The sequence below is a fragment of the Haemorhous mexicanus genome, chromosome 1 (genome assembly GCF_027477595.1).
Source record: "Haemorhous mexicanus isolate bHaeMex1 chromosome 1, bHaeMex1.pri, whole genome shotgun sequence".
In the NCBI taxonomy this organism is placed as follows: domain Eukaryota; kingdom Metazoa; phylum Chordata; class Aves; order Passeriformes; family Fringillidae; genus Haemorhous; species Haemorhous mexicanus.
This window is the reverse complement of record NC_082341.1, coordinates 84,616,093-84,639,277: the sequence shown is the minus strand read 5'-3', so window position 1 is coordinate 84,639,277 and position 23,185 is coordinate 84,616,093. Positions and strand designations below refer to the sequence as shown.

Below are 23,185 nucleotides of genomic sequence, written 5' to 3'. Positions count from 1 at the left end.
TTACCTTTTGGCACCATGAGCTGTTTGCAATGGAGCTGCAGACTGCCTGGAAGGCAGCTGGAAGGGAGAACACCAACACATGCTCTCACTTGCTCTGGATGCTGCCTCAAGCACGCAGGGGCCCCCTGTGACCCACGGCTGCTCCCCAGCTGCTGCACATAGAACCCCACAAGCACACACAGAACAGGGAGCCCCACAACCAGGAAAAGAGAAATGGAATTTCAGGGGAAGACAGGATGGATTGCACTGGTGAGGCACTGGTCATGGTTTTTTCACAAAACTTTTGTTTGCTACCTCAGGTCTCTTGGGAAAAAAAAAAGTAATTAAAATGCTAGCTGCTGCATTTGTAGGTTGCCAGGAACAGAGCTGGATGTGGCTGCTGTGCATGAGGCATGATTGCACCAGCCCCATTCCCTTCACAAAAAAGCCTGCCTGCTCCAGTGGGGAGAGAGTGTTTGGATTTTCGTATGCTTTGTTTTCACAATCAGGCATTAGTTATGCTTAAGGTCCACAAATCTGGTCTTGTGGTTTAAAAAATTGTACTACACTCTACATAAGCTATGCAGCATGAGGTTGGGGGTTTTTGTTCAAGTGGTATTACAAAATGGGAAGATAAGACTTGTGTAACATGCCAGGAAATTTCTATAACAAATCTATGCACTGTAAGTTTCTCTCTTGTTTTTACAGTTTCAAAATATTTTCTTGCAAAACTTATTCATGGCCAGTCCCACATCCTGGGATCCAAATTAAATTCTTCCTATCTTATTCATTTAGTGAAGAACATGGATGTGTGAAAAGCCCTTAAAAGCAGGTATAACATAGAAAATTAATGCAATAATCTACAAATATTTCAATATGGAGACTATTATGCAGTTAGCATATAGCAGCTAAATTAGAAGTAGGTAAGCAATAAAAATAATCCCTTTAGCTTCACAAACTCATTTGAATTGAAAAGTACAGTTGCAAGAGTATCCAAATTTGAAACATACTCTGCAGTATCCTTACCATATGGTGTTTACTAACCCTGCATTCTGATAAGTATTCAGAGCCTTCTTACTGAAGGAGATGGTCTGATGGTGTTATCTGGAATAACCCTCCTCCTCCTCTATTTTAATGCTGGAGACAGTAAACCATTCAGGTATTCAAGGATTTGCATGCATTTTTGGAAACTGCAGACTGACTTCCCTGTTATTATTTAACCAAGGAATCAAGACTGGCCACAAGTTTCAGTGAGGCATTAATGCATGAGCTTAGTCTTTGTGATATGAAACATCAAAGGGAAAGGTAATTAAGAAACAATTTTGACTGAATTAAGTACAATTGATTTGCCTAACCTGACTTATGGCATGTGGAAGGTGGCTCCTTCTCCACTTTCAGGACAGTTGCAGAACAGGTTTGGTGACCTGGTAGCAGGAGAGAAGCAGAATGTTGCACCTGTGGAAGCATCCAAGCTGTCCATGCATAAACCACATATTATTGACAGGAAGCAATGGCAGGGGACAGTAGTGGTAGGTTTCCATTTGTGGTGGACAGAAGCCCCCATCTGCCTCCTTGGCTTGCTATCTAGATCGATTCATGGCTTGCCAGGGGCACAGATCCAAGGTGCAGCAGAGGAACTACCACGGATCTTGGGCTATCACCCCCTGCTGCTTATCCACATGGGTGCCGGTAACACTGCCAGAGGAGATCAGAGGGGTCAAGAGTGCCTACAAGGATCTGAGAGAGAGGATCAGGAATTATAGGCTGGCCAGCCTGCAAAAATCCTGGACCAAGGCTCCTTGGAGCACATTTCTGGGCCCATGCAGAAGAAAGCAATTAGGAAGAATCATCATGGGTTTACCAAGCATCAGTCATGCCTGAACAACCTGATTGCTGTCTATGATAAAATGACTGGACTTGTGGACAAAGGGAGAGCAGTGGATGACTTTGACCTTGTCTTTAGCACTTGTCAGCCCTTTTTAAAACGCTCTTCCTTCTCTTGACTTAAAAAAAAAAAAAATTACAACCAATAAAATTCTGTAGTATTTCTACCAGTTAGCACATGGGTCCTTTGCAGCTTCTGACCACAGTGAGTTGGCATGGAAGAAGAACTCACACAAATAGTTATGTGAGTCAACTTATGGCTTTGCCATGCTGCAGATAGAGGGAAGACATTCTCATATTTATTTCCATGAAAAAACAATACAGATTTCCATTTTATTGACAGATTTTTCTCCCACATATAAGCCACGGTCCACACCCAGATCTTTTGGTGGAGGTCTGCAGTCCAGCTGAGTGGATATGGGCTGGCAGAACACCTGGGTTAATGCCACAAATGAGGAGAGGAAAAACAAATAAAGTGTCAACAACAGGACATGAAACTGAAGAGATCAGTGCAGTAGTTGTAGAAGAAACTTTCTGAGCCTCTGCTCACCCTGGCAATAACCAGTCACACTTCTGGGATCACCAGCAACATTGCACCTGAAGGTTTAAAGCATTGTCTGGAGACTGAAGTCTTTCCTTGCTCTTTGGCTGAGAGCAGGTTCACCTTCCCCTTGTCTTTCCTGTACTTTTCCCATCTGGGTAAGTAAAGGCATTGCATGAAGATCTGCTGACGTCTTGAGAACCTTCTCTGTCACATGCCATCAACACTTATTACTCTTCTTGAGCTCCACCACTGCTTTTAAGGTCTTCCTTTTCATGGCAAACTCATCCAAAGCCTTCTGCTGCAGATCTCTATAGGTAATGCAACATGCTCATCCCTGAAGGGCACTAAAGCCACTCCACTCTGCCCACAGGCACACGCACATGGGTCTGAACAGACCATTCCTGCTTCTGTCAAGTAGTTTCTTCCAGAAACAGCCCCAAACTTCAGGGTGCCTTTTGACAGCAGTGAGATGCTGGATGCAGGAATAGGACACAGGTACTTGCTTTCTGTGTGAGAAGACCTTTACCTTCATCAGCATATGGAAAATTTTCCCTCATCTGGGGCAAAAGCTCCACAGCTGTCCAACTCCTGAAGACAACCGCAAGAACACAACCATAGAACAGCCTTCTTCCCATGCTGGCAGCCCACCCACACCTTTTCCTTTTAGCTCTACCACCTCTGTATGCTGATGCTGACCTATTTCTCTGTCATCTTTTTCTGTAATAATTACATCTATACCAATAACGATTACTGAATTAGGCTTAAAATTTTACTTTTGCTAACAATAACTTCTTGGCCTTTATATACAAGGTGTGCTTCCTCTTTGCACATAGACTTGAACACAACATCAGATGAGTGGGTATGAATCTGTCTGTATTGAGAGCCTCCACTGACAGCTTTTGATCTGGGATCTTTACCAGTTTCCATTGCAATCATTGATATTTGTCCATGTGTTGCTTGTTACATGTTTATATTTTTGCTTGTGTATTTGCTTGTCTGTACATAATATTCCTTGCTTGGATTGTTTTACTGTTTCTATACACATTTAATTACAATGCTTACCATTATAATCCACATTTGGCTTCTATCACAAAGGAAAGACATGCTCCCAGCCATTCATTATTTACAACAAAACTGGTGAATGTCACAAAGGTGAGCTAGGGGTTTATGAAGTTACATATACTTAGTAGTAGAATAAGTTACTGTGTTCCATTCAGTGATTTCTACAGGTACAGCCTATGGTGTCCCCTTTGCATGCTGACTTACATAGTGAAAGTGTAATTAAATAGGTGATCATTGGAGCTACAGCTGCTCTTTAAGCTTCTTTGTGTTCAAGTAAAAGTAAGAATGAGTTATTTCATTAGAAGGAGGGAATCAAATAATTTCCACCTGTATTCTGATTTACAAGGTTAGTAGCACTGCATTTGTGTTTCGCATGAACATATATATCACCTTGCCTTCTCTTTGTTTCAGAAGTGGAACTGGTCTGGCAATATCCAGATGACCTTCTGAGAAGGTCAAAGTGCAGGAAGGAAGAAGTGGCATTAATAATTCTAGCAAGGCAAGGAGTTATGCACTCAAGTGTTGTCCAGTTATCCCTCCCGGTGCCTGGATTCAAAATTTATATTCTCAAAAGTTCTATTTTGCTTGATGCCTAAGCCATTAAAAATCTGGCTAGAAGTGTCAATATTTTTATGCTAACAATTCACATTCTTTAAAGTCCTGTCGGGCATAGTCTCACCCAGTACACAGACAGGAGCTAAGGAGGAAAGAGAACACAGTAAGTAGAGAAAGCAGTTCTGTCATCTCTTTTATAAAAGAACCCTGAGGTTGACATCAGAGACAATGCTGCAGAGACAGTGTTTCTCTGCCTGTGGAAATCAGAATCTACAGCTCTTTTTGAACACTCACTCCATGAAACTTCATTGCACTTTCTCAAGTGGCACCTCACAGGCTAATTTGAACTGCCAGCAACCAACAAGTATCCTGCTGATAGCAGGAGTCTTTCTCTGCACCATACTTCACAGGATGTGATAAATGTGTGTGAGTGAGGGGAGGGCCAGAGATCACTTTTAGGCTTTTGCAGTAAGACTAGAGTGAGCAGAACTGGCGTACTACTGCTCAATCCTTGCTCCCTCAATCCAACCCTTTGCATGTGCATATTCATATTCACCTTCCTTTAATTTATCAGACCTTACCCCCACAAATAAAAGGGTGGAACATTCCTGACACCAGGAAGTCCGAGATGAAAAGCCCTCAGCATCCCAACTTGTACTACTTTGTATGGAATAATTATAGATTTTTGAATCAGAGACTGATGGCAACTATAGCTCAAGTTTTAGAACACTTGCCTAGAAGCAGCTGAATACCCAATATGACAGTGATATATTCAAAAACAAGGACTGTAACCCTTTCAAATTAAAATAATGAAAATCAATACAAAACCCTATGAGAAAGAAAGGTGATATTAATTTTAAACAAAACGTATTCTCTACCCATCCTATCATTCTTTCCTCAGTTTTACTCATATAAACATATACGCTGGTACTATGGGATGGATCACTTCTGCTTAACATGAAGAATGAGATGTGCCAGCTGCTGAATCCTTGCTATGCATTCTGAAATCTCCTTGCTGGTAGCTGTATTGGGCTACTTATTTTGTACCCCGCAGGAGTCCCCAGTTACTGAGGCATAATCTTTTGCCTCGGGAATACACTTGCAACAACTTCCAAAAAATGTTAGGCAAGGCAGCTGCCCATTTCCTGTTATTTCCTCATTTTAGGTGTCTTGTGGCTGCAGTCGGTCTTCCTGCTGGAATTCCAGGATGAGGGAGCACAACATACATGATACAGCTGTGCAGCCATTCTCTTGTTGTCAGAGTGCTGGTCTTCCACTGCCAAGGCCTATTCCTCAGCTGCTACTGATTTTATTTCTGTCCAATATGCCATTGGCCATTGATGCTGGCCATTCTTCCAACCTGTGCTCTAGGGCTTTTTGGGGTGCTTTCATGTAGTTCAGTTTCTGTTCATGCTGTCATCTCAGTCTGTGTATCTCTGTTCTTCTCCTCCAGGCTGGATGAAGGCATGACAGACTTTGAGAGCGGGGCTTAAAGCACGTGCCTTGCCTTAACTCTCTTATGAGCTTGAGAGACTCTGAAGGGCTTTCTTCTGTCTTATCTGTAGGCATCAGAATACATGGGGAGAATGAGTATATTCCTATTAGTGAATAGGAATAGTGAATAGTGCCTTCCAGAGGCACTAACTTATACAAGAACAGCAGTCAATACATGCAGATATACTCCTCCAAGCTGTGGAACCAGACCAGAGATGTCAAGTGCAGAAATTCTCCTTCTGCAAGGGTTCCCTATGGAAAGAGGAATCAAATATCAAATTAAATGTCAATAGTTTTCCACCATCTCCCCCTTTTCACTCAGCTGCTTAAGCCTTACTGAAATACAAGAAAAAAAAAAAAAAAACACAGAACAAAGCTCATAGAGTCAAATAAATTACTATAACAACTCACAGACAAAATTCTTGTTCTTCAAAACTCATTTCAAAACCTCATATACAGAGAGACAGTCCTTCATCTCAAGTCTTTGAGAGACCATTGAAACACAACACAGTTTGTAGATGTGAGGTTTGGAATTCCTAAAGCCAATCTCTACTGAAATCCTTTATTTTTAAGGTCTGACAGACATACACAGAGCTATAGAATTGCATGTGCAAGAATGACAGTAGTTCCGGCTGGAACCATGCACTATGCTTATCTCCATGGCAGCCAAGCAATTAAGAAAAGAATAAGCAAACATCTACTGCTGCATACTTCTTTCCCTCAGCCCTCTTCCTGCTTTTTTGTTATTTGCCAGCAATATGTACTATGATGTTTGGATCAGAAACATTAAGGTTAAAAGAACAGTTACTGAACAGGGCAAAACATTTTATATCCAGCCCTTCAAAGTTCTGTTCCTGCTGGAGGTATTCAGCCTGATCCTGTCCCACCTGGAACAAGGAGGAACTGAGGAATGAGCGCTGTAACAACTGGGTATCAGCTATCAGCTCTTCCCAGAAGCAGCTCTGCCAAGTCTTCCACTTCACATTGGCAATTCCTAGGCCCCAGCCCTAACCTCCTTTCCCTCATCACAGAAGGATGTCTACATCCTGTGCTGTCCTACTGTGGGCACTATGAACCCTTGTGACCCATGGCCCCTTCTCTGGTTGCTGACTCAGATTTCTCCACACAAGCACAGGCTAGAGAGTGAGACTGCACAGGAAAAACAAAATAAAGAATATTTTAAGAAGAAGGTAAGAGAAACTGCAGTTGAAGCAGGACTTGATCAGAGAGCTGTATCAACCAGCAGCTTGCTTATACATGGCTGTCCTCATCTATCCACACTTTCCTCCATTTTCCCATGCTTCTAATTCCTGCCCATGCCTTGATCCATCTTTTTTCCCACCCTTGTCTCCTAAATAAACAACTGTAGTTACTTTTTCCCCATTGGTTCCAGTTTTGCTACATCCATAACACATTTGGCATTTGATACCTTTAGCTACTACAACTCAACCTTACATGATACAGAACCATTAAGGTTGGAAAAGACCTCTAAGATCATCCAGTCCAACTGTTAACCCAGCACTGCCAAATCCACATCTAAATCATGTCCCCAAGTGCCACATTTACACATTTTAAATACCTTCATGGATAGTGACTCTACCACTTCCCTGGGCAGCCTGTTCCAATGCTTGAAAACCCTTTCTGTGAAGTTTTCCCAAACCTTTACAAGGTTTATTGATATGGTAACATGGACACTGAGGGGCTTTTTCCCAAGATTGCATTCCCCAAAAAGACTCCAGTATTGCCTTCCAGTTCTCTTACAGTTACCTGGGAAGCTTGTCCTTCTCTCACACAGTTCCCCATAACCAGCTGTGAAATCCAGCCGTTCTTCATGGTGTTACACTGTAATGTTTGCCAGCTGCTCACTTTGCTGTTTGTTATGTTTGGCAGTTTCTCTTGTTATGTTCCCTATTTTCTCATGTTCTGTTCCATTACCTAAGCCTCACCACGGGGCCTAGTGATCCTCATAATGTATTTCAGTGGGGAAAGAAATCCATAATGTGTCCTGGTGCAGAAATCACAGAAAAATACAAATAACTTGCCCCTTACATGGAATCACAAAAAACATGATTGAAAAGGATTTCTGGAAGTCATCCAGGTGAGTCTTGAGAATTGCCAAGGCAGGAAATTCACCACCTCTTTGGTCAACCTGTTTCAGTGCTTAACTGCTCTCACCATGGAAGAATTCCTTCCTTACACATTACTGGCAGTTCTATTGCTCTGCCTCGCTGCTGAAAAATTTTCCTCTTGTCATTTAACTGCACACATCTCATCCAAGTCTGGTTCCAAGCAAAGCTGTCCTTTACAGCATGAAAGGAAAGTTTATTCCCATATCCTATGAAGTCCACTTTTCTGCTTATCCTATCACAACAGCAACATGTGTGGTTCAGGACAAAGAAGAGGTTAAAAAAATCAATTAAAATTAACCAAATTATTTAATGAAAACAAAAGTCAGAGCTGTCTTTCCTCATAAATGGTTCAAAGGCCACATCACAGTTTCAATTCAATTCTGTGGAATCACTTGCCTAAATCAAGGCTACCTCTTGTACAGAGAGAAAATGAGGGGGAGAGCCTTGGGTTTAGAGCAGAACAGGGAGGGAAGTTATTCCAAAGCTTTAAATGAAAGATACTGTCAGAAATTCAGAAAAGGAACTCTATACCTGGCTAAGGATGTTAGTATTGTCTGAGTTGCTAAGCAACTACATAAGTTATTAGTTTCAAAAATAAGTAAATTCTGTTATTTCAATAATGAATTACAGTCTACTTTGTATTATTTAGAAGAAACCAAAATGTTCTTTGCAGTGATAGAGTACTTCTCAATCTTTCACTTTACAGCAGCCTGTCACTAACATATAAAACTCATACACTGGTTAAAAAATGCAAAATTCTTAATCCAAACGTGGATACCCAGATAGAAGCAGACTTCTTCCCTCAGTTTTTCCCCTTTCCTTGAGATGTTTTAATGTCACCAAACCTGAAGTTGATCTCTATCACTCAAGTCCTTCTATTTTTTTGTATCTGCATCTCTGTCAGTTTATGGCAGAAAGATGTATTATAGTAATCAGTGTTCTGCTGAAGGTACAGCATCTTTTTTGATGCTTATAAGATTTATGAGCTAAAACAAGCCCTAGTCAGCATAGATGTTAACTACTTCAAAAAATGCTGTCGAAATCATCCCTGAGTACGTTTGTTTTTCGGGGGTTTTTTTGGTTTTACTCTTTTTTTTTTTTTTTGTGCTGAAATAGGTGCTAAAGCATATTCAGACATTTTGGTTGTTGTACCATCTCATGGTAAAGAAAAAAATTCAGTGACATGAAAAAAGAGAAAGCCACACAGGATAAGATGTGAAATCATTTAATAGAAGATCAGCAGCTTAATACATTTGCAGACGTAAGTATTTACTTATGACTTTTGTGATTTGTACCGTGTAAGAAATTCATACCACATACTTAGAAGTAACACATAGATCATTGCATAACTTCTCACCAGTTAGAATAATTCTGCTTTTGATTGTACCATGAATACGATGGGCCAAATGATAATTGTCACCTAGTGAAAGCTGGGGAGGTTTTACAGATCTCAACACAGCCATTTACACTGGTCAAGCACCTGATTCATCCTTCTTCCTCCTCTCCTGGCACTTCCTTATTGCTTCTTTGGGGAAGGAAGGTAATTTCACATTTGCAGTCTATCTAGGCATTTATTTATTTTTAAATAAGGAAAAGTTTCTTCTGGGTATTATTTGAGGGCGAACAATAGCCTCAGAACTTAATTCAAAAAGCAGCTCTTAAGCACACAGTTGCATCATGAATATTTATCTGGCCGCATGCAAAAGCTCTGAATATCTTGGCTCCACTGTTCTCCTTCTGCATAAGACCCCCCTTTGTTGGGAAAACGCTGCCATCACAACCAAGGGTGGCAGAAGGCGAGGGGGCTGGCAGGCAGGGAGAGAAAGCAGGTTGGGTTTTCAGGCTAATTACAAGGTTTTGTGTTCTGGGTCACCTTGTAAATGAGATACGATGCTCAGAAAGCTGCAGCCAAAGCTGCTCGGCAGAAAGTGGAGCACAGGCACAAAGGTTCTGCTGGTGTTTAGCCTTTCTTGGACACAACCTGCAATTTTCATGGTGAGCAATTACAATGGCTCTAGAAAATTGGTTCCTAGGGCATCTTGCTAAATAGACAAAAGTTGTTTTTATATGCCAGGCTGTAAAACCGTTCACTCTGGGTCTGGTGAGTGATCTGTATGAATAGACTTCTTCCCTCAGAATTCTTTTGACACACTTGCTAAAATGCATTAAAATTAATTTTAACACAGCCTCAACAAAACAGATTTGAGCAGCTTTGCAAGCTAATGCTGCTTCAAAACATTTTGTCATATTGATCAGTTTAGCACTCCTTCAGTTTTAAGGCTGGCATGCTTTCTGATTATCTGTACTGCACATGTAAAATATTTCTAGGCTATCTGAGGAACAGATCTGAAGGCAGCTGGAGTCTGGTTCCTACATCTCCTCTGCCTGTGGCCACTGCTTATGTTTTTCATTCACCTTATAATTCTGCAACTTGAACCACATTTGCCAAAGGAATATTGTGAAAATTAGTATTTTCACTGTTCTTTGGTGGTGCCTCACCCTCACTCCTGCTATTTTCTGGATGACGTTGGGCTAGTTGTTTATTTCCACAGTAGGGTTCTGTTTTCAAATGCTGCTTCACATAACTGAGCACCAAGGGCAATTTCACTTAAAACACTGCACAGGGTGTTTGTGTGTTAGACTCAGACCATACCAGGGCGGATGCCTGATACAGGGTATGGATGTTGTGGGAACATGAAATTGCAGACAGGACTGTAAGAGCACCTTGGGGGCCCCTCAGGTAGTTGCAGTCTAACACACCTACACTGCACCTCAGCTTTACCCGTGCAGCTCTTCAAGGAGAGGACTTGGCTGCAGAACATTTGCAGCCCTGGGGCTTATTAAAAGCTGTGTAGATGTGGCAATTAGGGTATGGTTTAATGCTGGACTTGGCAGTGCTGGGTTAATGGTTGGACTCAATGGCCTTAAAGGCCTTTTCCAGTCTGAACAATTCTATGATAGTGTTTATCTGAGGTGTTGATGAGGACATCAGAATGGACCTCTGTCCCTCACTATTCCCAGTCTGCCCCTCACAGATATTCCCAGCACACCATTAACAAGACGTACTCTTTTACTGTATTGGCTTTGTTCCTGTCTGGCTTGAGCAACACGGTTAAGTCACAGAGAAAAAACAGAGAGAAAAACAAGGGATACAATGAGTCATCACTTTGATAGCTCAGATCAGGCACATAACTGCTAGAGCTTGGTCATAAATTTGGGGGTCACAAGGTTTAGTTTACATCAGAGCCATCATGTCTAAAACCTACTTTTGGACTCCGTCTGCTTTTTAGTGAAGTATTTTAGCCTAGCTCAACTTTTATAACTAAGACAAAGAATGCCTGAGTGAAACCTTATGTTCTCTAATTATAAGAATTTCTCAGGAATGTAGTAGGGCTGGTAAGATGATCTTGTCTCTTCTAGCCTTATACATAAGTATTTAATTAAGTTCTTTATCTTCTTTTGAATTCTCTGGGTTTAATATTTACCGTCACACTGGTTTTGCTTTTTTTTTTTATTCTAGTTGCAGTAATACTAAAAGTTGCTGTTGTATAAGAGCTTCAACTGTATGAAAAAATCCAGTCAATTTTGCATATTCTCGCTGCAACAATAGGACAGCATCTGCCTTTAAAATATATCAGTCCTTTGAAATGAGCAAGCAATTTGTTGGTCAGTGCAACTAAACACTAAAGAGGCAGTAAATCAATCCCTGCCCTTGAGTCCCTCGGTTCCACAGTAATTGCAAAAGATGCAAAATTAAACAAGATTTTCATTCTAGTGAAAAGAGTCAATTCAGACCAATGGAAGAATGGGAGAATATTGTCTATTCCTCAGGCAAATCAAAATCGTTCATCCTGCCCTTACTAGGGCTACCTCAGGACTGTTGCAAAAACAGCTGTTATAAAAATGGACCAGAATAGCCTTTTGCCTCATCATCACATCTCCCAAAATACTGCTGCCACTGCAATATTTTTTTCTGTTGCTATTCCCAGGAGATAAACCAGCTTCAATAATTTGCAGCAATTTATAATTATTGATGAGTCTTCAGGTTGCCTTCTTTGAAGGGAATACATATCCTATTAACCATGTATTTGATTATTAGGACCCACTTCAGCCCCCTCTTATTCTACTGAGAACTGAACAAAATCGTGTGGAAATTGTTCTGCAGTTTTCTAGCTCTGCAGTTTACCAGATCACTTAGAGAAAACAGACCAGCAAAATTGCTATAATTCCTTTCAATTTTTAATAGTTCTCTTGTGCTGGGGCTTTAATCTGCATGAAATTGCTAAAGCACTGAGTAAATAAAGCAGCTGTTATAGCTCATGGAGCTACAATATGGCCATGGCTTCCTGGAGAATGTTCAATACTACTACCCATAGTACATATAGTCACTTATAAAAATATAAGTTAGTAGAGAATATAGAATTGTAGTTTAAAAAAGGACTTCTGGATTCTTACATGAGAAAATGTCAGTACTGCACGATATGCACAGTGTGGCATGGGACCATTACAACCTGACAGATGCACAATTCCAGGTTGTGTAGGGCTGGATGACTGCATACCTGTACATTTAAATACCATTTTTATATCTGTTTACACATAATCGCTAACATGTGGCTGTGGCTGTTTAAATGATTGTACAACCGCAGGCTATGATAGCTTGAACTTTTACATATTCATTTAAATGTGTCTGTGTTTACTTGACCAGCCCCAGAGTGCAGATAAGAAGATAAGAAAAGGAAATGCCAGAGCTATGAGACAGAAATTCTTTTTTTCTGTACTTTTCAAAATGCATCTGATGTAGTTCCCAGATGGCTTACAGGGGTGAGTTAACAGGCTACAATATTAAAACTCAGTCTATTAAGCTGTTTTGAAATTTAACTTAATGTTATATCAGCAGCAAGAGGTCTTAGGCACAGCAATATGGTTTTATGCTAGAGGATCTTTGTGCAAAGGAGAATGTCTCTATAACTCCCAGTTTAATATTTACTCTCGAAAAGCACATGTACCTGATCCAGCAAATGCACATGTTGCTAAAGTCCTTTTCCTTTGCCATCATTTAGAAAAGAGGATTTCCAAACATTCTATCAATGTTGACAAATCCTCTGAAAAAATACTGGAGGGTTTTATATGCGAATCGAAATTGACATATACTTTATGCAAATGTTTGCTTAAAAGCTGTGTACATTGCCTTAAATGGCATGGTTCTGGATAAATACAGCGTGTGCAGATGTCTTTGTAGGTCAGGAATCTGGCTTGCCAACTACATTTGTAATCCTGAAATAAGGAAGAACACTTAAATCATAGAGGAACAGTAAAAGCAAGATTATATATTAAGGAAAGTATGTATTAGAAATTAGCTAACACTGCTTTTGGTGCAGGGAAGGCTTTACATAGATACAGGGAGGGCTGTTGGAGCAGCCTAACAGTGTGTGTGAACGTCAGACATCAAAGATGCATAGACAGGCTCTGTTTGGATTCCTGATGGTCTTCAACAAGATACCTCATAAAGACTCTTAGAGCATCTCAGGTTTTTAAAAAACTGAAGTGAATATTGGAAACAGTTCAGAGAAGAGTAGCAAGTATGATCTGAAGCACACAAAGGTTTCTGTATGCACAACAGCTAAACAGAGTAGCCTGAAACTGGGAAAAAATATGATTGGGAAGGGAATATTGCAGTATTCTATACAACCACAAGTATAGAGGAGAGAGGGAGACATGTTCTCCATACCTCTTCCAATGCAAGCACTCAGAATTAAATTAGTGAATAACTGATACAAAACAAATAAAAGTAGACTTCTTCACATAATGCAAATATGAACCGTGGAACTGCTTGCTCTGAGATTTTGTAGATGTTGCAGTTTAAAGGCATTCAGAGGGCAGCCCAAAAATTCATGGAGGAAAAAAATTGAGACTTATAAAGCTCAAAGGTAATATATATCGAGATGATGGTGTCACAGAATCATAGAATTGTTAAGGCTGGAAAAGATCTTCAAGATCATTGATCCCAAGCATTAACCCAGCACTGCCAAGTTCACCACAAAACCACATCCCCAAGTGCTGCATCTGCGCATCCTAAATCAGTGGAGACTAGGGAAGCATAGCCAGTCAGTCAGCTGTGTACCGCTACATTGTTCTGAGGCACAATTGTCTCTGCCCACGAATCCTCTCTTCACATGCCTGGGATGTTTCCCTAGGCTGTTTGTGTTCCTCAGATAATGATATGAGGTAACAGCAACACCAATATTTGCATGGCAAGCTTTGTAATTGATTCTATGATAAATTTTGGAGCCAAAAAGATGAGAGAAAAAAAGAGGTTTACTAATGACTTCCTTTCTTTTGCTTTCACTGTGCTCTCAGTGAGTTACAACATGTACTAACTCAACATGTACTAAGGCTTCTTTCCCCTCCACTCAAATCTAAGTAGAGCATCTAAGCTGAGCAACAAGTTAGACTTTTCTTGGAATCATAATGCTCTTCAACCATGAGTATCAGCCTCTAGAGATGACAGAGATTACGTGTCATGTTCAGAGCAGAGCAATTTTAGGAAGTCCATTTATATAAAAGCAGAAAGTCTCTCCAAGGAAACAGTGTATCTGTGAAGCTATGTGTCTTCTGCAGAGTGCAGTGTAAGAGGAGAAATTTCCAGGCTGGGTAAAAAGCAAAGTCACATCGTTTAGGCCCAAGGTCTCTGAAAGAAGAAATGTTGTTGGGTTTCTTTCACACACTTCTCTTAAACAGGATGTGCTGTATCACTGAAGCCATCTTTTGTTTTATTGAGTAGCAGATGCCTATTCAACTATTCATTTAAGTATTGTAACCTAATAAGTGATGACTGCAAATTTTATTAAATAATCTTAGACTGAGTGACATCTGGTGTTTGATCAGAGAGCTATTCAAAGCCATTTTTATCTGCTGGAACTCCTTGGGTCTTATGCTTTGACCAAATCAGAGAATGTCTCAAAAAAGTTTAGGTCAAATGTAGTAAAATAGTAGGTAATAGTCTATTATTGAAAATGTAGTAATACTTTAGAACAAATAATAAGCTTGAAAATTTAATTTCTCATATATTTAAATGAAAATCTCTTACTTTAGCAGTGTGTTTCTAAGGTGGCTCAGGGTAAAATATTTTCTCTTCAAAAATGGGACCTACCAGTGATTTCAGAGACAATTACAAGCTTCTGTTTGTTTACTGACAAGGACTGATAATTTCAATGACGGTACAGAAGTGGCTTGGTATATGCCATTATGTTTATATAGACACAGGAATTTTGAATTCCTGGTAACACTCCAAATAAAAGTTCATGAATGTCAACAATTAGCATGCCTCTTTTTTTTTTTTTTTTTTTTTTTTTTTTTTTTTTTTTTTCTGCAGAAATGATATAAATATCACCCAAGTAACTTATTAAATAATGCAGCAAGACACTAATTTCAATCACCTTTTCCCAGATTATATATAAAAGTAGCTTTGCCTTCCTTTGGGGAATATTTGATTGTCTAGTGTAATGAAATTGCAAACAGCAAGTGAAGTAGATTCAGGTCAGGTCTGTAGGAAAAGAAATTTTAAGAGCCATTCCTTAGCACGTGAAGGGACTTTTCTTACAGGAGACGAGAAATAATTGTTTTGGAAATTTTCATTCTGTGCAGAAAGATGTTTCATTTTTACTGTCTGCATTACATCTTGTTGAGACTAAATACAATCTAGTTCTCAGTATGAAATATGTCACAATACAGAAAATACAGATTCCTGACTTAAGATAATTGCAAGAGCTGTTACAGAAGTATCCTTTATTGTGCGCTCGCTTCTCCATTACTTTAATTAAGAAAATATACAGAAGGATCTTAAGCATATGGAAGTAATTGAAATAGATGCAGCAAGCACAGTTTTCTCAGAGCAGGGCAGATATTCATGTCACCTTGGCTCTCTGCTCTGCAGAGCTGGAAGGACATCTGGCACCTGCCCAGAAACGCTGCAGCTATTAATCATAGTAGATTAAGAAATGACTTTGTGTTGAAACATGAGTATCCAGAAATATTCTTGGCAGGGATATTTCTCTATTATGAACTTGCTGTTAAGCTTAGTGTTTGGAACACTTCTTACATGTTTCTTAAGTCTTTGTTTACAGAATTCACCTTTTAAACACATTTATTTAGCAAGGCTTCAGTAAAACTACAAGTTCAGTGAGTAGTTTCTAACTGATCTAGTTAAAACCTCAAAGATCACTCAGGGCAAAAAGAAGTGGATTGCAGGGTTTATCTGCTCTATTTCTGTGATCAGAGGAGAGTCAAAGATGAGATTATAGAGTACCTGGGGTAACTACTAGAATCACACAATAAGGACTTTCAATCACTTAGGAGCTGCACTCATCAAGAAAACAATTTTTAAAAACATCACAATATGAAATATCTGGGAAATTGTCAAACCATTCCCACCACTTAGCAGTTCATCCAACCAAATTAGAAAGGTCAATCACTGAAACCCAAACTGCTTTGCCTAGGACGACTTTTTACCATCAAGAGACTCTTTTCTGAGTGGTAAGAGAGAAACAGATTGTCTCAGGCACACTGGTGATTCATCTTACGCTGAGAACTGGCTAACAATGACAGTGCCTTGATCTGCATGAAAAAAAAACCAAATTAACAAGAGCTATAGGTTGGATAAACCAACAGCTGAGCAGCATCCAACTCCTGTAGCACCTATGTCTGTCTCTGTCAGACCACACAGCTCTTCATTACTTGTTCTTCACAAGGAGGTTTAAGCAAAAAATGTTTCAAGGACAGGGGAAGGCTGGGCACCCAACTGTTTTTCCTTCCCGTAAAAAAAGGGACAGAGAGGATGCTGAGCCTTAACAGGTTGCAGCAAAATCCTTAGCACCTCCTTGATCCGTTTCTTTCTGTGCCTGAGCAAAAGAATTTTACACTGACTTTATCCTAAATGGAGTATAGGAGCATGCACTTCATTTTAAAGGGCTGTGTACTGAGCAGCATTATCCAGCATCTTCTCATCTCACAATGTATGTAATAAAGATAATTATAAAAAAAAAATAATTACCTGTAATCACATATTCAGTTTTATTTCCAAAATATTATTAATCTTACTAAAAATCCAAGGATGCACTTGAAACCTGAATGGCTTCAAACTTTCCTTTGAGATAATTAAAGGGAAACAAAAATCTATTTTAGAAGGTTTGCTGCCTGGCTGATGTTGTTTTAATGTTACCCTTAAAAAAATTCCATCTCACCTCCAACCACGCAGGTAAGAGAGTGGGAAAGAGGAAAGATCTAACAGTCTCCTTCACCAAATGCCTTGAAGGTTATCATCAAACAAAGCAGACAACAGGATAATTCAGGATAATTCCTTTTCAGAGAACCAATTAAAAAATGAGAAAAATTAGATTGGATTTTTCTGTTCCACATGCAACTGGAAATGGAAAGCACCATTGTTTCTAGCAATTCTCATTCTACACTCATACACATTCATTCTGGCCACCTTTTCTTGTCTGAGACAAACACATTATACAATATACAGCAGTTACCTCTCTTCAATATATGCTAAATATGGGCAGTTGCAGCAATAGTAATATTTTGAATCGCTAGCCCAGAAACTGTAAAGGAAGCAAGCATAAAACAATAGAATAAGAAAGTATCAAAAAGTTGGAACAGAAGCTGAGCAGAACATGAAACCTGATTACTTAATGGAGAGTTTTTCTCTGGTTGGGTTTTTTTAAATTTATATTATTCCTAATGTATATATCCACCACCCCAAAAAAAGTTTTCTTAGATTCCTCACAAAACACAGGCAGCTGAGATTTTGTGATGATGTGACCTAATGTTATATCCTAGTCCTCCATCTCCACTAACTAGCCCAGTCATCACATTTACCACAACTACCTAGATATCCAGGGAAAGCACGTGATGCACACTTTGGCTGTAAATGACCTCTCTGAGCTAGGGAAGCCTGAAACCTTCTTCTCATCAGCAGGCATGGGTGTCAGTGTTATGGGGGTAGCCATCGTCACTGTGGCCAGCCTTGGGCACTTAATTCATTAACTAATGACAACAATAAATCAATACACTTACAGAGCAGACATTTCACACATTTCAGGGCCTCTGGGCTGTGGAGCTGCTTACCCCTCATGGCTCTCTAAACACCAAGCTAATCCCAGGATAAGGGGTGATGGCTTCAAACTGAAAGTGGGCAGGTTTAGATGAGGTATTAGGAAGAAATTCTTCACTGTGGGGTGGTGAAACACTAGAATGGGCTGTCCTGAGAAGCTGTGAATGCCCATGTCTGGAAGTGCTCAAGGCCAGGTTGGAGAGGGCTTTGAGCAACTCCCCCATGGCAGGGGAGTTGAAACTAGATAACCTTTAAGATCCCTTCAAATGCAAATTATTCTGTGGTTCTATGAATCCATGAAATATAAGTAAGACTTCTTGGAAGCACCGGTCTTAAAGAGTTCTACTCCTCCAAATCTGACACGCAAGCTGGTGTCAGGGCAAGGTGACAGAATACTCCAGTATCCAGACCAGTATCTACAGGCCTCTTGCCTCCTAAATGTTCTCTCAGCTATCATTTAAATACTGCTTCCCCTGCCTGCTGTCAACAATTTTGCTGTTAAGCTCCTTTTTCGACTACATTATACACACACAAAAAATCCTCTTTACTTGTGTCCTATATACATCCCACTTGGCAACCACAGGCCTTGCCCCAACAGCTCCTAGGGACCCAGGGCAATCCAGGCTAAGCCAAACACGAACATGGAGCGCCTTTTCCTTGTCCCTTTTCTCTTCCAAGTTCACACAGTAAAACTGTGGAGGTGAAAGTGATTAGAGGTGGAACAACTACAAGGAAAAGCAAGTGTGCAGGGAAGGGTAATATCAGGCAGCAATTAGATTAACCTAGACTGGTAGGTAACAAATTTTAAAAGGAACACCTAGTTTTCTGGTTTTGTTTTTCCTCTTGCTATGCCAAAGTTTGGGCTGTGCTTCAGGCAAGTAACTGAGCACAGACGTGCTTCAGGTATGCAAACTATGCCACCAGTAACTCCAAACATGCCTAAATCTCTGTTAAGCCTTTAGCAAACTAGGCAGGCCTGCTATTTTGGAGCTCCTGCCCAAAACCACTCAATTTAGCAATCAGAACAAAGTTAAAGCAATAAAATACACTGCTGATGCAAAAAGTCAAGATAGATCTGGGAGAACAAACATAAGCACAAAGGGCTTCACTTTCATAAATACCGAAGACTAAAAGGGCTCCTCTTGCTCCCACTGGAAATCCAATCTATTCCACAAACCTCTGATCCCTGGATGAGCAGCCACCATCCTATTCCATACTGGGGCTCCCTTATGTATGAACAGTTACAGATCCCACAGATGAGCTCACAGCTAACTAGGACTTCAGGTGACAATCGTTGATCCCAAAATCTCCAGTTTCAGGTACTAAAATGGAGGTTTTCATCATAAAACCAAATAACCAAGCTGACACCACCTTCAGATGTAAAATTTTAAGAGCCAAGTTTTGATACACATTTTATCAGTGTGGAACTGAGGAACATGCTATTTATTTTACAGCTTTCAGTTCACACTCCAAAGAGAAGCATACAAAAGAAAAATGTCAGGATTTAGATTTTTTTCAAATTTTTATTCAACAACCTGCTTACAGAAAATGAATAAACAAAAGCTTACATTAAATACTGTACAAAATATTGAAGTTGTAGAGGAGCTAGTCCCCAGGTATGCTCACTTTTTAATCCTTAGCCATCTGCACTGCAGCTCCCAGAACAAAAGATCTGAAGGTTTTCCTGGCTGCAACTAATTATGACACATGAGAACTGCAGCCCTTGACAGGCTCCTGCTCAGTAGAATTTGGCAAGACAAAAGCAGTCAACTGTTCGTACTGCAGTAATAAACTCCTGAAGTTTACAAATGAAAAATAATCAAGTGTAATAAATGCATTTCTCTTAAAAAACCAGATGAGCCCACAATCCTGAGGCACACTTTTCAGAAAACAAAAAACCTTGTTTTTCTGCTATGGAAATGCACTTTGTGGGAAATGCTCTGCATTGATGACCTGTAGCCAATTACATTTCTCAAATCCTCCAGGAAAGAAAAGCAGATTACCACAGGAAGTTTCAACCACAATCACTGAGTAGAAGTCTTCAGAAAGATCCAGCAGCTTCAGACCAGAACCATGAACAACCATCAAGCTACTTTACAGTGACCACTGCCACTTTTAGTACAATTGTTAAGAGGGCTTAGATTCTCTCTCTCCAATCAATGTTTTCATAATATGGTGTCAGTTTATGAGATGTTTTTAGAGCTATCAAAGGTCAACTTAAGGAGGAGGATCTTCTCCTCTAATAGCTTTGTACTTCGCCATATCTTCTGGGAACACCTTTGTCAGTTCTTGAATTAACAGGCTTTTAAATTTCTGGAAAGAGAAAAAAAAACGTATATACATCAATTGGAAAATTTATTTAGGTTTCATCAAGCAATATTGCCTGATGAACAGACATGTTTGTCAACACACCCCTCAGTGATCTCAAGTACCCAAAAATCCCCAAAACCACACAAACAAAGTTATATTTACAAATTCACATAAAATGCCCAACTGAAATCCACAAGGAATGCACCAGGCAAACTAAAATGTCCATGAATTCCCAGAAATTCACCTGCATTTTCTCCTAAGAAATTCAAAGCAGTTGGACCTCTCTAGTAAACGGGGCACCCATATCTGCCTGACCTTACTAAGGAAAGCTGATTAAGGACATGTCCTCTTGATTTGATATGGAATCCACTCCACCTTCAAAAAGCAACTCACACCTGCTTTACAAGTACACAATTTCACAAGCAGAGAGAAAAGAAAAAGCACCTCAGGACTTATCTTCATACGTCTACATTCTGCAGTACAACTTGTCATCCTCCACACTAAGTTCAGTCAAAGAACATTCCCAAAACTCACTAAACTTCCTTTTCTGATTGTGTTTTTCTGCAGTAGTTCCAGGTATCACAGAATGCTTAGGTTCATACTAAATGAATGTACAAATTCAGAAACCCCTAAGTACTGGCATGCATTTTCACTAATTTTATAAAGATTGACTGATGATTATAGAACGTATTTGACATTTTAAACCTTTACTATCCACTCTAGACCGGAAAAATACCCCTTCTGTTTGCTTATTTTTAAATTTGCACACAGCAAATCACAGCAAAATTCCACAACTGCAAAAAACCCAAGTAAAATATCTCTACTGCTACATATAGCTTTAATCAATATAAAATCACAGCGAAAGCTGCACCCCCAACTGTGGGATAAACTACAGGTTTCCTTTCCTGAGCAGGCTTTATCAGCATCAATTAAGATACAAGGATGCAGAGCAATTTGTAAGACAGATGACATAATAACAGAAGTTAATAACTGCACAAGTGAAACATACCCAGGAATGTTTACAGGAAAGTAAAACTGATCAAATACATTATTGCATTATACTTCCATTACTTCTGGCTTACCTTCATAGTATCAATTTTTCCTTTCACTTGCTCATTTTTAGCCAAAGCTCTCTCCAGACACTCTTTAGTGTAAAGCTGAGGGTTGCGGCCTTGATCGATGTACCTGAAAACAGAAAGGCGCTGCTAAATGATCATATTCCTACTAGGAAGCTCTCCAAGGTACAGAATTACTCATCTTGCTGTCTTTTTCTTTCCACTATTATCTGAAATGTGCATTTTAAAAACCACCACAGGTAAACTGAGCAATTTACAAAAGGCAGCTCAAGGACGAGGCCACGGCTAGCAAACTTGTGTTTCCAGAAAGCCAGGAGAGCTTTGAAGGAAGTATTAAAGGCACACAAAAAAAAAAAATATATCTACCAGCAATAAGCACAGATGATCAGAGGAAGATGGTCCTTTTCCAGCCAATTGGAAGGGCACTAACCAGGAAGTGGGTTAGTTAGGACATGATGAGCATTAAGCACACGGGAATATGGCACCCAGCAAATCAAGGATGAGGAGGACATACCACAATGAGGAGTAAAAAATTCACACTACTGTATCAGCAAATTCATCTGCAATTTTGTTTTGCAATTCCTGGCAAAGGGAAACTCGCAAGAGAGAACATTTAAGAGACTCATCAGAAATTTACAGCTGGAGTAAAAGCTCAATTGAAAAAAGCAATGTACAGCCAGCCACTGGAGTACAGCAGACCAGCAATGTCTGGACCTAGAAGAAATACCAGAAAATTAACTTAGCTATATCACAAAAGCTCTCTAGTATAGTTCTTCCTCTATGTTCAGTTTTCTTTTAATGTTGCAATTTTCTGCCAGACTGTTACTCCTAAAACTAAACACATGAGTACTAACTTACTTTATTTTCACTTGGAACTTTAAATCCTGATCCTAATCTAGTGTAAAAGTTTATTTTTAAGAAAGAAAACTGACTTACTAAATGGGTGTCCTTGCCCATGGAAGGGGTGTTAGAAACTGATGTTCTTGAAGGTCCCTTCTAACCTAACCCATTCTGTGATGTTATGAAATCACTAAATTTGGCAGAATTCGTGTTACATATGCAGAAGTCAAAAAAAGTCTGAAAGGCCAGGCTGGGCAGGGCTCTGAGCAACTTATCTAGTAGGTGGCATCCCTGCCCACGGTGGGGAAGCTATAACTAGATGAGCTTTAAGGTCCTTTCCAACTCAAAGCATCCCGTGGTTCTGTGAAGACCGGTATATATTTTATGACTTCTACCTTTCTGCCTTCTCACAGGCAGAAGGTACTTCTGACCTCCTTCTGCCTGCCCACGTTCTCATGAGGCATTCAGAAGGACCGGGTTTGAGACAAGCAGCCCTCAGCCAAAATACCCACGCTGAAGCCAGGCCACCTCCAGTCACCGACTGCAGCACGCCCCCCTTCCAGGCACACACAGACTTACTCAAAAACCTCCAAGGGCACGCTGATATCGTGAAGCTGCTGCCGGCATTTGTCGATATCCTGCAAGCCCGTCACCATGAAATTCCTGTTGGGAAGACAAATGGGTCGGGTTTAGCCGGTTTCGGGGTCGCTGCGCTGCCCCTGACGGTGGGTGCGAGGCCAGCGATACCCAGGCAGAGAGCGAGAGAGCCCTGAGGCACCACCCTGGGCCTGGAGGGGGAAAAGGCCCCGCAGCCCGCCCCGGCCCGCCCCCGACAACGGCCCCTCACAATTTCTGATTGAGCCCCGTCTGACTGCTGGGCTGGAAGTCGCTGACGATGATGCCGAGCTGCCTGATGTTCTCCACGAACTTCTCCAGGTGCTCCTCCAGGGAGTCGAACTTCTCCGCCATCGCCACCGCCTCCCCCGCGCCGCGCCACTTCCGCTCAGGGGCGCCTGCGCGGGAGGGCGGGAGGGAGGCGGGGCGGCCGCGCCCCCGGCCCAAGCCACGCCCCCTCCCCTCACGGGCGGCGCTGTCCCGGCTCCCGCTGCCGTCGCTGAGGGGAAACGGGGACAGCGCCGGTTCGGCCGCCGCAATCCGGCATTGTGTGTTCTAACGTGTCCTGTGTCTGACAGCTCTG

General features: G+C 40.7%; 1 protein-coding gene across 2 annotated transcripts; it reads right to left on the bottom strand.

Moving 5' to 3' along the window:
- Positions 1–2,142: 2,142 nt before the first annotated feature.
- MED10 (mediator complex subunit 10) lies at positions 2,143–23,009 on the bottom strand. 2 transcript variants are annotated; one of them, XM_059855189.1, is made up of 4 exons: positions 22,835–23,009; positions 22,567–22,650; positions 21,154–21,256; positions 2,143–5,770 (listed from the first exon to the last, which is right to left on the bottom strand). In XM_059855189.1, exons 1-4 carry the CDS (start codon positions 22,954–22,956, stop codon positions 5,687–5,689), a joined length of 393 nt encoding a protein of 130 aa, XP_059711172.1. In that variant the 5' UTR covers positions 22,957–23,009; the 3' UTR covers positions 2,143–5,686. The 2 variants fall into 2 exon arrangements, with proteins under 2 accessions (XP_059711172.1, XP_059711163.1); XM_059855180.1 differs by lacking the exon at positions 2,143–5,770 and adding an exon at positions 19,265–20,074 and having other exon boundaries at positions 22,835–23,006.
- Positions 23,010–23,185: the final 176 nt, after the last annotated feature.